Raw genomic sequence first — 17,622 nt, forward strand, 5'->3', positions numbered from 1 at the left:
TGTTCATGGAATTTATTACAGCAGGTTTTCAAGCTTCTCATGCAAACTTTTGCCAATACTTGAGCTTTCGTTCAGAATTTCAAGATGGTTGAAGATTTTGTTGAAGCACCTAGCACTGCAAATATCTAAGTGAGAACTCTGATTCTTCATTTTCAAAGTTACTATTCCATATGATCATAGGAAAAGAAACCCCCTTACCCAGAAGCTAAAAGCTCCAAAGGAAGGCCATAGAAAAATACCTTCAAATACCTATTGATTATTTCTATAACATCAAGATTTTGGGAAAGCTATGTTTTGCACTATTATTGAATGCTTGGGTTGCTAATTGTGGAAACCTACTTGCTGTAATAAATCTTCCACTCCTCTAAACGAGCACTACAATCCAGACATTAAAATAAGCATGCTTCAAAAAATCTACTAGTGACATGACTTCTATTTCCACCACTGGACTCTACTGCACAGAAGATATGATTTCAATAATCCTACCTGCAGGATGGACACAGTTTGTGAGAAGTGGTGCTGTTCCATTGTTGATGTGGAATACAGAGCAGCTAAGGGGTGATCAAATTTCTGAAGATAGCTGTTGCTGTAACCTCTGTGATCCAGGTCATGACACAGGCATGCAACTAAAAGACCTTTTCGCTACAAAAAAAAATTGAGATGAACAAGTAAGATATATTTCCTGCCCCTAGATGTCACTCTCTTCCCAAAATACTGTAAAAGTTGTACTCCTTACACTTCATGTCTTCAAGAAGCACATGGAGAAACTTCCTTAAAATTGTGAGAAGCACAAAGTGAGGACGTGCTGAATTAAAATTCTTGGTCCAACTGTAATTCAAATCTTTCATACATTATGAACTTTAAAAACAATGTTGCACAGCCACATGCTATCAGAGGGATTCTGCTTCAAGAAGAAATCTGAGTTTAAAACAGAATTTCTGGTCATCCATTGAATCCTTACCAACTTTATTAAAAGAAAATTAAAGTGCAGTTATTGAGGAAAAGGAAATACATAAGATGTATGATCATCTGGTCAAGGCAGCCACACCAAAGTCCAATGCTAGATGTGTCTCTGCAACACCCCCCGAAGAATATGAACAAGTCTCCTACGTGCAACTTTTCCTAGGAAGTCACTAATGCGAGCCACAGAACCGCTGGGCAATGGCAACTGCAAACAAAGTAAGATAGCAACTGATTTTTTTTATTTAATTAAGTCCTAAAATCCTGCAGAAATGGAGTCCCTGAAGTCTCCCTTTAAACACACAAAATACGTGAACACTTGCAACAGGTTTTCACATAGCAGGTGTGTTTTGAAAACACACTCACTAATGTTTGTGAAGCAGTCACTGTCAGCGTGGTGTATTATGAAAATGTCTTTATAGACTTAACAGCTCTGTCTCATAGCTGGACCTGGTGACACAGGTAAGGCTATAAAATGAAGCAGAAAGAGAACATCAATTAACTACCTATAAAGTGAGCAACATCCACCCCGTGTACTAAGGGGCACATGATTCTGTAGAAAAACAGCAAATAATGTAACTTAAGATTTTATCACAAATATACAACATGCAGAACTAAGGGTGTAGCAACCCTAATGGTAGTTCTGGTTTTGAGACCTTGATTTTTATTTTAAATTCTTCACTTTAATTTTTACTGACATCGTCTCAATATTGCATCTTGTGTAGTGCATTTCTAAAAAGCACATAACAAAAAAAAAAGAAAAGATGCAGCAGCACATGTCCATACAGATCCTCAGCAGAAGTGGAACCCTTAGGTACATAACACACCTGTATTACTTGAAATCATGCAGTACCAGCTGTAGGAAGCTGGTATCCCCTTTTCACTACAATGAGAAGGAACAAGACATGGAACCAAGAGACTTGAAAGACGGTCACTGACAGCAAAAGAAATAACAGTTTCAGAATCCTTTGTGCTACATGTTAGATCTAGTGGGTAAGCTTTTTTTGTCCTCTCCCACAGGTTTAATTCTCCTGTTGAATCCTTTGCAACTCTTGTTTTTGACAGACTTACCGTTCTTACCATTGTACCGGATGGTTCTCTCTGTCTAGCTTGTCCCAGCCTCCACTTCCCAGGAAGTCATTCTTGTCTCAGTTCTTCAGGATTATAAAATGCCTAATACCAGTGCTCTTGACCTTGTACCTATTGTCGGTGCTTGGATCCGAACTCTTCGACCACTGCCAACTGCTGGATCCACTTGCCTCTAAACCAGTCCCCTTAACAGAGTTTCATTCTTTTCTTCCCATCTCTAAGTCTATGGAGGCTCATGCCATCATCCCTCACCTGAGACCAGCTCATTCTAGTTCTCTAAACTTTCCTTCAGCAGTTCCCTGATTTATTGTTCCATTAATCTCCAGTCTCAGGAAAGGAGACTGCTAGAAAGAGCTGAAGCATAGACTGGGATAAGGCATTCAAATGAGTAAAGACTGGCAGTTTAGCAAGGAATGACAACTGTTTCCATCTCTCTTAAAAGCTGCCTCTTTTGCTCTCCTTGACTTGCTTATTCTGCATCTCTAAAAAGATGGTGCTTACTACTTAATTAGTACTGAATGTTATCAGAGCCCTGAGGCTGCAATCCTCAGATTTTTGTTGTTAAAGGACTACTGGCTTTTCAAACTTAGAATCATAGAAATGAATCAGCTTGAGGAAGTTACACAGCTTGGAAAACTACAGCCCAAATAGCTAGTATTTGGCAAAGTTGTACACAACTGAAAACAGGTTCTCCCAGTCAGAAGTTTTAGGTAGTATCAATAATAGACACCATTCCCAGTTGCACCTACCATAATTAAAACAAACAAAAAAGAAAGTGACAGCGCTTCATAGTGTATATTAAAATGTGATTATTCTAAGCCTTCAGTGGACAGACCTGAAAAGCATGAAGGAAATACCAGGATTAGGAATCTGAATTATTTGTCTTCCTCATGCTTTCTACTCACACCTGTTCCTCTGCAGGGATGTTTAATACACTCTGTCTAAGCTGACAGCAAAACTCTAGCATAGAAAATGTACTTCTTTGATGGCCAATACCTCTGATGAGGTCTAGTAACTGATACAGTCATTTCACCTACCTCTAGATCAGTGAAAAGTCCCTGGTTGTTCTGAAGTATGGCGTACATGCAATGTGCAACAGTAACTGCGTGTTTCCAGTTGTGATAGGGCACACGGCGATAATTCTTCTTTACAGACATAGTAAATCGGCATAGTTTTTCAAGTTCAAAGCTAGAAAGAAATTAATTCATTCAGAGACAAGAAATAACAATGGGAAATATAACCAAGAGAGGAGAAAAGATGCTCTTTCATTTACTCTTCTTGCTAGGATTGACTCTCATTGATTACAAGAGTCATTCAAGTTTTGGCAAAGACAGAGGAGTGTGCATACCAGACAATGCTCTTAGTTTAACATGTAAAGTTATGGAACATAACATATTACCCAGCTCAGGCAACACAACTGTATAACCCTTCCTGCTCCCAGAAACTTGAAGTGTGGTTTCTTTAAGCAGTTATCTATTCAAACTGCCAAATAGCAAAACCCTATCTAATGGACAACTTTAAAATAGCATCTGTGAACAAAACAGAAAATTTGAGACCTTAAGCAACACAGAAGAAATAATCCTGTTTAAATTAAAATTTCAGTCAAATCATAGAATCATATAACTTGTTTTGAATGAAAGATGTTGAGATGCTGCATACTGACATAATGAAAAGAAGATTTTCCTTTGCCCAGGACGAAGATTTTTTTTTTTTTTTTTTTGGTCTGGCCAAATGAACAGAAATTCACATTTCACTGTTTCTTCATTTTTCACCAAACAGTATTTCATTAAGTAATCGCCAGTCAACCATAAAAATGCCCCAAATCTATCACATTTATGAGATTATTTCTTAAAGATTTTTCATATATATTTTTGCTATTAATATAGAAAAGCAAAATTAATCCATGATCAAGAGACCTTTTCACTAAGGAATAATAAAAAACAGTAATAAATTATGTGCTCATCAAAAACACCTCTGAGACAATTCATAGTCCATAGTACCAGAGTTCTGCACAATCTCTAACAGACTTTATCTACTTATGTTCCTTTGAAATGAAAGCTAAATACTTTTTGTTTGCAGATGGGAAATTCAGGCACAGATTAAATATCAGGAAAATTCTCTGAAGTGCCCAATCTGAGGAGCCCAGAGTGAAAAGGAGTTATTACACTTAAGCCCAGAACTGAACTGAAGATGCCAGTCTTAAGTCACTGACTTATTCTCTCATAAACACATTAGCTTTTCTTTATTCTCATTTTTATCCCATTACTGTGGTTTGACTTTTTAATTATTTTTTTTTTAAGTTCTATGTTTTGGTAATTTCTTGGATAACTCAGGGAAGTGACATTAATGTTTTAGTTTTGTAGTACATGCGGACTGAGAAAACAAAGCTGAATGTCAGTGACCTATATATAAAAATGTAAACACTTCTACTATATGGAGCCAGTTAGAGAGAAATAACACATTTCTATAGCTCTGTGCTGAGGAAGGTAATAATTCTTCTTACCCTTAGTCTGACATTAGTGAAAACGGTGGTTCAGCCTTTCAAAAAAGCTCAGGCTTTCTTTTTCAATTCTAGAGAGTTAAAACAGACAGTTCTAGACCAACTGTTAGAACTACTGTTTAAAATAGTACACCATAATTCAGAATATCACAACAGTCGCTTCCATCTATACCCAATAACTGCTCTATAGTTACTATGAGGTATCAGTGATACACCAACTTACAATACTACTACTTCCTCCACTGCTGTTATTTTCTATGCTTGATTAAAGCAGTAAAAGATTATTTCTTCATGAAAGCAAAGAAAATGTAGCGATTGTCTTTGATTTTTTTCCAAAATCCTCCATGGACAGTACAGTTATACATTGCATAGATGCTTAAAGGCACAACCTTGCTCCTCAATACGTTAAAAAGCAAATTTTAGTCTTAAAATAGCTGTATTTGTTTCAGGGGATTGAGAATTTTTCTACTTTCAGAAATTAAATATAAATTCAGTCCCATCAGTCTCCTTTTCAAATATTTTCCTCACTTTTATTTCTTTAACTTTACATGTAAAAACTTAAGCTCACTTGAAAAATGTCAAGTAAATATTCCCACCAAAGTTATACCTTGAAAGAAAATGACTGGGAGACAGGGAAAAGAACAGAACTTAGCTGGAAATCTGAACCCTCATCCTGCATCCACAGCCATTCAGTTAGGAACAGAAACAAGCTAACTACACTGAATGGCAGAGAAGTGTATTTAGAAGTATTCTGCAGTATTGAAGAAGACATCAGAAAGACCCTCAGGTTTGACTATGCTTTGAAAGCATGGACATTCATTCAGTTACTAAGATCCACAGTCACCAGCAAATGCTTCCTAAATTGCAGGGAGGTATTTCCTCTTTCAATGGCCTATCTGTAGATTTTTTCCATGATTTGGAGCAGCTCCTTTCTTTCAGCAATGGGAAAGGAGCTGCTCCTTACTTAGCCAATAGACTACTGACCTCAGTAATGATAATGGACACTGAAAGGACAACGAAAAACCATTCATTTCCTTAATTAGTGCTTAATGAAGCCAATAACGGATTCATCTAGTAAGAGAAGGTCTAACCGTGGACTATTTCAACCATTAATATATTAATTTCAGCAACTATGTGTTTGAAAAATCAGTATTCATGGACCTCTACTTTTCGGCAAGAGTGACTTTAGTATCTTCACCATCTTCTGAGCAACAATCTCATCTCGGAACCAACCAATACCTTTGATACTTTGGAAGGACCAATCTTTGGATGATACCATGAGTTCTTTTACCCTGCTGTTCCCAGATTTCATTAATGGAAGACCCAGAAGCTGGGATAAGAAATGCAGCCTGCTTATTACTGCCCTGTACAGACCAGCCATTGTAAACAAACTCCAAAGAAAACAAGACCTTGAATTAGAAAATAATGATCTCAAAATTTCCTAGCAAACAAACACTTAAATATCAGAATTAAAGTAATAAAACATGTACTTCATACCAGGCTGTCCCACAGGACTGGTGAACCATGTAGACAAAAATGGCAGGCCAGACGTCCTCATATGGACTGATATCAAAGTGGTATCTAGGAAGAAAGTAAGGACAAACACTTTTTCATTCTTACTAAAAGCAAGTGAAAAGGATCAGGTAATGTATATTCAACAGCATTCACTTGTTTCTGAACATATATAGAAAACTGACTTTACAGGATGTATTTTCTAGCAATAAGAAGTTATTTTCCAGTATGTTAATATATTTCCACTAAGGTCAATGGAACTATCCTCACAGAATCACTGAATCATTTAGATTGGAAAAGACCCTTAAAGATTACCAAGTCCAACTGTTAGCCTATAGTTAGCCTTTGGCTTTAATGAATAGAAACACAGATCTTTATTTAAGAATCCATTGCTTAAGTAATGTACAAAGATCTTTATTTCACAATTATGAGAGCTTTACAGGCATTCCTAAAAGATTCCAGACCTTCCTCCCAGGAACTGTAAAGATGGGGTCTCCAATAATATATTTAGTAGGGTTTGTTTTTTAAATTTCTATCACAAATTTGGCAAGTGTCACTCTAATTTTGGTAGAGGTAAAAAAATCAGCTTTCAGTAGCTAATACAAATGAAGCCCAAACCTCAAAAATCAAACATTTAATACTGTATTTGATATGTTTCATTAGCTGAGGACTTTTTCCCTCTCCCGGTATTAACATTTAGGCCTAATATTAGGGACCAACTCAGCAGAACTGTTTGTCCTTCGATTATTAATTAACCCATTTCCCTGCACCTGCTGTGCTGAAAGTCCTCTATTTACTTTCCATTGAACCCAGCTAAGCACTTGCATGTACATGGCATACTGAACAGGTGCAAGAAGGGTTGAAGGTAGCTGAATTGCTTGTAAAATGGCTAAATGTATTCAGATTGCTTGAACTAAAGGATGCTAATACAATTTAGAATGAAACCTGTCATCTTTGCAAGTAAAAGTCATTTTTTTGGATGAGGAGGTGGGTTACATAATATCATCTAACAAAGCACAAGAATTTGTATTGCATAGAATAAGCTTCTATTAGGGTATAATTGTGCAAGCTGCTAATACTCTGGTGCTCTCGCAAATCACTTTAGCATGTAATGAACTTTAAGTGCAAGCAGTCCCTATTAGCCCACACTTTCATCCTTTGCTCGCTCACAGCTACAGTGCTCAGTGCCTCACAGTAGTGACCTAGCTCTGGAGATTAGGTTTACATAGGCAGCTTAGATTTTGTGACTCAGTATTAGAGTTCTGGTTTTAGGTACCCAGTCACTACATATTGTCCTAGGCCAGAAACACTGACTAAATACTAAGATGACTCCCTGCATTAGGGTTGAGTGAGTAATGACAAAATACAGATAGAGGTACATCTTCAGCACACAGCAGATCCTTAAGAGCTGGAAGTAACTGAATTATTTCAGAGAAAGCCTCAGAGGCTGGATGGGAAGTCCTCCTCCAAATTTAGGCCACAACTCTAAACTCTAGCACCTGAATTATTTTCAGAAGTTTGGAGATCTGTATACATTTTCCGATCCTTCAAGAAACACAAGAAGATGCACAACAGACACATACACCAAAAAACAACAACCAAGCAAACAAACACAACCCAAACTCACCCACCCCCAAAACAAAGTAAAACCCAAAACATACAACCCAGAAAACCCCAGGAAGGAACTGAATTTTTTATTCTAAGATACATACAAAAGGATGAGATCATGCATTTGCTCTTAACTACTGATGCTCCATCTCAGCCTCCTGTCTGGCTCTCAGCTGTTTAGGACTATCAGAAAGAAAGCTCATCTCTACTATCCTTCGATATAATCTAATGCTTAAAGCAACTACTGTAACTACCTACGCCTGAAAAAAATCTAGCATTCTGAGTACGTATTATTCTACATCTTCGACAGGTAAATTTTCTTCATGGGTCATTAAGTATAAGAAAGCTACAGATAAACTCCTAATATTTTTTAATAGTTCAATAATAATTTCTTCCTATAAAAACCCTCCAGTAAGGGTTTTTTTAAAAAACCTTCCTATAAAAACCTCCAGTAAGGGTTTTTTTTTAAAAACCCTCCAGTAAGGAGGGTTTTTATACACACTAAGGGGAAGAAAGAAAAAATCATCTCTTTTACAGACTGATAAAAGACTCGGCTCTCGCTATATGAGAAAGATACTTACAGTTCAATTTCTTTACAAATATGTGGAGGCAGTGTACATTGCATGAGATTTTGCCACTCTTCTGCTGTACAAACACTGTGGTAGGATAGCTTCTCCATCGTTACACGATAAATACACTCTGAATGGCGAATTCTGTGGTACATCTGAAAAGGGAAGTTGCTCATTAATGTCAAATTTTAATAAAGGAAAAACATTTCTTTCCTGTATTAAATTACTTATTCTTGAAACACGTATCTGCAGAAATGTTAGTGCTTCTAGCTGTTCAATTTTACACTTTAGATTATATGAAATTGAGTACTACTGGAAAACTGGGCCTTCTATTAAAAATTCTTCACCTACTCACTCAGGTAAATATCTAGGGCTCAGCTGATTTTTTACTGTCTCTGAGCTCCCCAAAGAAAAAGAATCAAAGTGCAGGAGTTGGAAACGGAGCTCAGACCCCTGCAATATGCTAACAGAAAGAAAGCTGGTAACAGGTAACTGGTAACATGCCACTGCATGAATTCAGCTGTTTATTGGTATAAATAACTGCTACCTATGCACAGTAAAAAGTTCATGAGATGTTTATCATATTTACATTACTGTGCAATAAATGCAAAAAAATAAGTACACTTATGATCAAGAGGTTCAGACAGCTACTGAAGGCATGGCATAGTTCATAAACAAGTGAGGATATAACGATTTTACTAGTAAATACAATCCTCTAGAGCACTATGCCCTGAGTGGTAATATTCACCATCTAAAAGGAGTGAATTCACACACAAGTGAGTGATTGTATAGTCCCAAGAGTCGTTTATATGCAGGCCTTTCTACTCACCTCGAGTCATCTGGAACAAGTTTAAATAATTGTTAGTAAAATTTGCTGCCCCAGTATAATGACAGCACGATGTTGGTAAAATGGTTTAATGTAAATCACCAGACTTAACTGGTATTGCATTGTATCTTACCACCCAAGAATATGACACATTTCTTCTGCATAGCATTTTTATTGCATTTATTGCATTTTTATACTTATATATTAATGATCATTAAATTACTTATGCTACCTATGGGAATAGTAATATTTGTGACAATAAAGGGTTTGAAAACAAAAGTAGATATCCACACTTATCAAGAAGCATGGATAATTATGAATATGCAGCACAGCGTATTAAATTGATATCTTTGAATAGTAAGCACATGGAATCGGGAGAATACATAACATCTCATTCCCCCTGTTAAATTTGTAAAACATATTATCTAAATTTATAAAAGGAAATAAGAATCATACTTTCTAATGGAAAAGAGATGACAGATGGGTATAATTCACATTTCATAGCTTGCTCTCTCAGTTTAGCTACAGAAATTGATGTATCCAGAGTACAATTATTCCAGAAAGCATCAAACAAATCTCTATCATCCTTTAAAACTGCAATTACTCATCAAATAATTCAATGATTTTTGTTTCCTCGTTAATTCAACAAAACAGACTTTTAAATCATTTTAATAATCTGGAACATTAAAATCCTTAAATGGGGTTCTAAGTCTTCCCATTATAATCAACAGCTTAAAAAACTGTAAATAAAACTTACATTAGCACAGTGTAAGGCTAAAGCGCAAAAGACTGCAAACATTTTAAAGTTGTTCTCATCAGTTTTAGAGAAGGCACTTCCACTTATTTTGTTCACCATCTGCACAACACCTATTACACTTCCTCGGCTTACAATAGGCATGCACAGGATATTTCTGGTTGTGTAGCCTGTGTAGAGGTCTACTTCTCTGGAGAGACAGAAAGAAAAAAAAATAAAATAGTTCATATTATTAATTAATATCTGTTTCTTGATTCTCACAAGTGTTGATGTACAACATACTAAATAGCTTTTAAAGTAGATGCGATTAGTACTTGCAACAAGTTCACCTCCAAAGTTCTCAAATATTTCCATCTAATGTGTCATATTTAGAAAGAACTTTCTAATCCATTAATTTCCATTTGCAAGATAAAGAATTAATGCTTCCTCAAATGTACAGTCAGCTTACTCATAAATTTAAAGAATATATTCACGTACTTAGGCATGTTATTTGTTAGTAAACTTTTTTTCTCTTTCCCCTGAAACTAATCAGGTCACAGGGAGGCTAATGAAGAAAATCAGCAACAGTCTACCTAGCTGGGCAAAAAATCTGTAATAGGAAAAATAACTAAATTTTATGCCATTAGATTTAGATTTGATAAAAATAATTCTTTTTATTTGTATCTTTAAAATATCTTTGATGGCTAAAACGTTTCAATAAATATTTACAGGTTGTCTGTTCTTCAGAAGATCGCAGCTCCATGAATGCATCCCAATAAGACATTTCAAGTAGTAAATTTAAGTAAATGGTGGGGTGAGCTGTCTTCCCCTCCCATGAATAACGTCCTACCTGTTAAAGCGTGGATCTGCATAGGCATCAGGGATGTTAAGGACTTCTCCAGTTCTTGCCACTTGACCAGCTATTCCTTTTTCTATAGAAAATCTGCAGAAAATGAAAATGTGCGTTAGCCACAATATGAGCTACCTGGAAAAGCATCTGTCTTGGGCACGGTAATGGATATTTGTTCCCAACCAGCGTCATTTTGATGCTTTCAGGAGAAAAAACTTACAAGACAACAGCTAGTAGTAAATGATGAAATAAAAAAGCACATACTAACAGATACTTTCTGAAAACATTTTATATAGCTACACAGTTTAATACAAAAGATGCCATAATATGACCGTTTTAGTGACAAAAATTCCAAGTCTTCAACCACGTTGTTATGCCTAACAAACATGACAGTTGCACATAACCTGAGATTTGTGTTTACCTTTACAAGCCACTAATTTCCTCATTGCTTTTACATATTTATTGTTTCTTTAGACATATCATTGGCAATATGAGCTTATTTCCTCAGGGGGTGGGCAGGTTGATTTGGTAAAATAAACTTTGGGAAAAGACCAGCAGAAACTTCAAAGCTAAATATTACATGTGTTTCCCCCATATACTTCAAACTAACTAGCTTGTTTCATCTCATGACATGCAAACAATGCCATGGTACTAACTGCATCCCTTAATTATCCCAAGAAAGTTAAACACAACATATTCTGGAGTTGAATCAGAAAAGACTACAAGTCTGTCTTGTGAGGAAATAATTTTCAATTCTCTGACATAAAACAGTTATGACATATAAGCACAAAAGAATTTGTGGAGAAAAATAAGTACAAAGAATCACACATGTAACACTTTTAAATCTAAATGTACCCAGACAGTATCCTGCCTCCACTGAAGCTACTGACAAAGCAGAGAGGATTTCACCTGCATGTCTGGTTTCTTCTGCTGGCTACTACATGGCACCAACTTAAGGCTGATGACTGACTGCCTCAGAGTCATTTTCTTACACATACTTAAGTTGTACTTCAGTATACAGCACCAGTGAAATGGCTCACACCTCTGCACTCAGAGTTAACATTTCAATAATGTTCACACAGAAAAGACAGAGATATAAGCAAAATAAAACAATTATCAAGGAGGATTATGAAGTGCATGTTAAAGCAGGTCACCTTCTTTAATTCACACCACCTCCTTACTTGTCAGTATGTAAATTGCACCAATTTTGACTCCTTTCCATTCTCACTCACACAATGTAGTAAGTGGGAGTAAGTTTGTCTAAAGGAGTCTAAGTGAAGACATGAATCACATCTCATACAGGGCTAGAACTTTAAATGTATAAGAAGAAAATAACAAAAAATCTGAGAAAATCTGTGCTGAGTATTTTAACAAAATTTGAGTGCAGAATATTTAGTCATAAATTTCTTTCTTTTTAAGAAGGTGCATGTGTCAACCTGTATCTATTAAGGAGTCATAATTTTAGAAAAGTGAAAAATATTATATTTACGTTGTTTCGCCTTTTTCATTAAAAAAGTGCATTAAAATGTGTGAAAATGTTGTACTTGCAACATGAAGCAGAAATACACATCAGTTTTAGGCAGAGAATCCTGTGTGCTCATTTCAAGCCCATATACATTTTCAAATCCACCATTTCAAGCATACATCAGAATCACAACTAATTAAATGTTTGAAAATGAATTCACATGAGAAGAAGTAAAACTAAATTACTGAACTTATAATCTTCAAAACTAATGACCTGTCCACACTAAAGTCTACATGTGCCTAATCCATCCATAAGAAGTATAAATTGTGACTTCCTTGCTTTGGATGTGCTTGAATAGCACAAATTTCAATTCCTCTTGGGAAAAAAAGTCCCAAACTGGCAGACTATGGATTAGGTGCACCTTTACCTGCACCTTTACCTACCTCAGAACACCTCTGTTTTTTTCCCAACATGATTTCCAAAAGGACCGCCTCCGGAAGACGGCATTTCCAGGAGTGACGTTATAGCTTCAGAGACGTTGTTTCGATGGCACTGCAATGTCATTCCCAGAAGTACTACCTTCTGGAGGCGGGTCCTGGTGGGAATGATATCACAGTATGACAAGTATTGTCAGGGTACCTGCAGATAGGCACAGAGACTGGGTAATAAAATGCCTGCACATCTGTAGTTACAATGAAACTGCATTCTTCTGCCAGCTACTCTTACCTTATTTCTTTGGTCTTCTTGAAGACAGGTTTCCCATCATTTTCTTCTCCAATATCAAAAAGGTCTGAATACAGCTCCTTATTTTTGTGGTCAACCTGGAAGAGTGCACACCTATCTGCATTCACCAGGTTTTTTGCATATATCTATAGACAAAAAAGAAAGCTAGAGTTAATCGCCATGAGTTAGATTATCTTCAGTCATTTATCTGATAAAAATGTAATTCCTCAGTAGTTACAAGCTTGGAGAAATTATCCAGTATGAAAATCTGAAGGAGCATCCACCTTCAGAGCAATCTTTTAGGACACAGTTCCAAATGAAAGTGTCTCTTCTATTCAGTACTTTTTTGTAAATTAGAGCGCTCTTCTCTAAGAATTGCAGGAATATCTTTAGAGGCTTGAATGTTCGCTAAAAGGAAAAAAAAGAAAAAACACCCCTTCCTCTATGTTTAGACATTATTTATCTTTATTAGATTTAAATAGATAGGATATAGCAAGATGTAAGAATATTTTTGGCTTTTTGGTATGGAATACCCAGCAAAGACAGACATAAGGTAGTGGCTAGTGTTTGTTTCTAAAAAAGCTAGATTTGCCTGTAATACATAACAACGAACAAATAGGAAGGATTAGAAGTGCCTTTGTGGATTGCCCTATTCTGTGCAGCAGAACAGGAAATGGTTGTGCCCTCTTAATGCCAGTGCCAGCTCTTTCACAAAACCTGAAACTTGAACTACATGAACTAACCAAAGCCCATTAAGGTATCACTCATAGTTAAGGAAGTTCCACAATACAGCAAGACTTGCACAGTATCTATCATGCTTTGAAACAACTAGTTTCATCTTAGCAAAACCAACTGGCAGCCACCACTGGTTATCAGAACAGAATCTCATCTCAAGAACACAGCAGCTCTTCACTGAAATGTTTCAGCATACAATGGACTGAGAACAAGGGGAAAGAGTGAACCGAAGCTGAACAAGGATCATTGTGTTAACTTAGGATACCAGTCAGGTTCAAGAACCTGCTCTATCAAATTCAGATGTCTCCTATGTACCTTATCTGCTCAGAAAGTATAGTAACTGCATGGTAGAGCATGATCTGAAGTGGATCTGTGTTGAGAGATCTTAATGAAAATTAAAAAGAATGCTAAAATCCCTGTACTTACTATTACAAGAACAAATAAAACTTTAAGTGCAATCACTAAAGGGTGAAGTAGTGAGATAAAATTGGATTCTACTCTTTTCTCACTGTGAGACATAGAATAAGCCACATAATGATAAAATCACACTCCCATAAAATGGCAATAATGTGCAAACATGTAATTCAATTAACTGGCCCAAGAAAGAGCCAACTGCTACAGCTTACAAAGGAAGCCGAGTATAAAACATCTATAGAGGCTAAAATGCAGAATCATGGAAAAGAAGAAGAAGAGTAAGCATATTTTATTGCCAACTGTGTTTTCCACCAGACCCCTATTCATAGTGAAAGAATAGGGAAGAATATCAATATTTGTTCTCAATGCCATATGTTATATTATACCAGTTCTTTTAAATGTTAAGCTATTTTTAAGCAGTTCATTTAAATTGGAAAAGTCAACGTTCAGAAATGTGTCCTGTGCGCAGAATTCTTGACTGTGTACTAACTAGAATAAGACAAACACTACAGAATATTTTCCATTACTAATTCAAGTTTCTAAATAAAACCACTTCAATATTGTTTGCATTCTAAGTTTGTTCGTTTTGAATAGTCTGGCTAAGAATATCACTTTGAAGATTGGAGCATGTATTGGAGTACTGTTGGAGAGTAATTTTAGAATACACAAACTGGAACAATGGTATCACAGAGCTGATGAAGATTTGCATTAATGAAAAACAATAACTATGCAATGAATGCTTCTAAAACTAAAAAGCATAACTCATGTATCAAACAATCAAAACATGCTATAAGCAACCAGTCCATATGCATTTGTAAGCACTATCCAGGAAATAACTCTGAACTGTTTCAGAAACATAATCTATTTCTGAACCGTTCTTTAATTCATGAAGCAGTTATTTCAACAGACTTGGGTTTAGTGGGGTATTTGTTATAAAATACTGACTGACTCTGTCACTCTAGTTATGGGTGCAGCCACCTTTGCAAAGTAAAAAGAATGTCATGTCTTGCATATCTCATTCAGCAACCGGTAAAAACACTCTAGGAGTAATGTCTGACCTCTAGTCTTTCCTAGCCAGACAGTAACTTCTTAAGGAGTGTTTTGTAGCATGTAGCAAACTGAATTTAGGAAAAAGGAATCAATACAACAAGCTGAAATAAAAACAGAAGCTTTTTTGTTACAATTTTCAAACCTTCTCTAAAATACAATAAAGATTTAGTTCAGAGACAGTCATGTTTCTTTAGTTATGAAAGCTGTGAAATGAATCAAGCTGGCCTCTGCCACATTCTTCCATAGAGAGATATTAATACTGTTTGTGTTACACGTCCATCATAAAGAGCTCATATATTTCAACGATGCAATGTCTTACTCGAAGGGAAGGAGAATGAAGGACTTTAATAACTAATAAACTTAGAAGTGAAAAAGACAACTTACCATTATATGTTCAAGTAGAGAATCTATTGCAACTATATTATCAAAATATGTTCTGCAGAGAAAGAGGAGTTAGTAAATATTGGCATTTAGGCAAACACTTCTCAAATGGCTGTTCTGGGCTCTGGTGTCACAACTGCTTAACAGTGGAGCACAAATACGTGAAGACAAACTTCTGCATCTTGAAAATCACTGACTGGCTTGCTATAGCACAATGGAACTGAGAAAAGGTTCTAGCTCTGTTTCTTTAGGTCACTATTGTACAATGACAGAACTCTGCCATTCTCCATAATATGCAGTATTCTGTCGGTAGAAAAAACTAGCAAACTGCCTGCCACTGATTAAATAGGCCCCTGCTGAGCAACTTTAAGAATGTATTAAAATGCTTTGGCACCCTTTACACACTGGTAATTCTAAAAGGACAAGTAAAAAGGAAAAGAAAAGCAATCAAAAAGATTTAAAGAAAACATTTCTGTCACTGCTTACTGTATTACCTGCGTGCTTTCAAAATATCTCATTAGGTTCACATATAGAGGACTATGTACCAAGAACTAATGGAAACTATGTATTGTAGCTAAATTTACATCCTATTATACAATTCTTAACACTATTTAAAAGACAACAACTTAGAAAGCTCTTATTGAGTCTTCTCTGTCAAGCCAGGTGTAGCATGTTGAAGTTGCAGAAAAAGACTGATCTTGTGATTTGGGAAAAAAAAGAAGAATAAGGTATTTCAGTTTCACAGCAAAGCGGTAACTGTCCAAGGACAGTCAAGAACATTGAAAGGGAAAGGTCAAACTTATTAGTAAAAGAAGTCTAAACCTTGCAAATGCCAAGTCTTAATAGCCCTCGGATTACAGTGTTCCCTGCAGACAGAAAGATATTGTCTCATGGCCTTGAACATATATACAGCTCACTTCTGTTTGGGTCTAGTGGAAAGGAAATATATGCTAGTCTCACACTGTCAGGGACATGAAGAGGTGGAGCACTGCATGCTATGCCCTTTCTAAAATGTTACAGAACATGTCCCAGTGACATTGCATGCTAACAATTTCCTTACTGAAAAGGAAAGTCTCTTTCCATGTAAGAAAAAGTACAGACCATTTCTAAGAGGAGTATTTTCTCGTTAGTGCAAGACTTTACCTACAAGAAGTTCATAAAGTTGTTACTAAATGATATTCCAATTTTGTTGCTCAAAACATTGGGCTTCTTTTTTGTTAAAACTAAATAATTCTAGAATTTCTAATACTTTATGCAAAATATTTTCTTACAGGAATACATATTAAATATTTGCAGTATTTATTGTGTTTTTTTCATCTTGAATTACTAAAATAATTACAAAGGTCTTTAAAATGATCTTGGTACTACATACCAAGAGTAAATTGAAAGTCCATAAATTTGGGCAGATTAATCCAGAATTCTCTGGTAAACTAGCTCAGTACAGGTATTAGCAACACAAGAGCACCCTGGAAAGGATCATAATGGTGCAAAACACTGCAGCAAGAGGGTAGCTCTGGTAAGGGAATGCTGAGAGTGTCCTTTAAGAGACACACTCCGAACTGAAGCTGAAATAAAAAAAAGGCCATCCCTGAGGAAAAAAGCTAGGAAAAACATCTGGATACAACCAGCTTGCTGTCCTTGCAAGGGGTAGACTCCTCCCTGCGGCGTATGACTCCCTATTCCAGCGGGGTCAGGCTGCCTGCATTCCTGAGCAATGGCATAGGAATCTTGGATGTCTTCTAATCTCATAATCTCAAGAATTGTTCATCATGACCCACAGAAGTGTTTGTAACAGCAAAAATTCAAGACAACTCATTTTTCCATAGTATCATCAGTCCTCTGTGATGCACTTAGAAATTCTTCAACCAACTAGTTAGATAAAATGCTGTTAAACACCCTAGTCTGTGACTTACCAAAAGTACAACTCTGGCTTGTCTTTTAATTTATTGGCTATATCTACTATTTAAAGACATTAATAGCAGCAACAAAGAAAAAGGAATGAAAGAAGAGCACAACTCTGGCAAGTCTAAGTCCAAGCTTTTATGCTTTTTTTGTGTTTCCAATTTAATCTTGCATTTATTGTGACAAGAAATTGAAAGAAAACATAGTACATGCACTTAGTCTTTGAAAATGAAAAGAGAGCATCTAAAAATGCAGGGAAAGAACAATTGTGAAGAATCAGGCAGCCCTGATTTTTCAGGTATATT

General features: G+C 36.1%; 1 protein-coding gene across 5 annotated transcripts in view; it reads right to left on the reverse strand.

Annotated features, from left to right (window-relative positions):
- PDE10A (phosphodiesterase 10A) overlaps positions 1-17,622 on the reverse strand; it is a 365,274-nt gene that overhangs the window by 19,341 nt on the left and 328,311 nt on the right. For all 5 annotated transcript variants that reach the window (XM_057406923.1, XM_057406922.1, XM_057406921.1 and 2 more), the window contains 8 exons: positions 15,419-15,470; positions 12,839-12,981; positions 10,648-10,740; positions 9,822-10,008; positions 8,251-8,393; positions 6,047-6,130; positions 3,087-3,237; positions 487-642 (listed from right to left, as the gene is read on the reverse strand). In XM_057406923.1, the coding sequence (XP_057262906.1) occupies positions 487-642; positions 3,087-3,237; positions 6,047-6,130; positions 8,251-8,393; positions 9,822-10,008; positions 10,648-10,740; positions 12,839-12,981; positions 15,419-15,470 (1,009 nt within the window). The remainder of the gene's footprint in view (positions 1-486; positions 643-3,086; positions 3,238-6,046; positions 6,131-8,250; positions 8,394-9,821; positions 10,009-10,647; positions 10,741-12,838; positions 12,982-15,418; positions 15,471-17,622) is intronic.

Source organism: Pezoporus wallicus, unplaced genomic scaffold, assembly GCF_028554395.1.
Source record: "Pezoporus wallicus isolate ANWC-B61680 ecotype Strahan unplaced genomic scaffold, APGP_CSIRO_Pwel_v1 scaffold_6362, whole genome shotgun sequence".
Lineage (NCBI taxonomy): Eukaryota > Metazoa > Chordata > Aves > Psittaciformes > Psittacidae > Pezoporus > Pezoporus wallicus.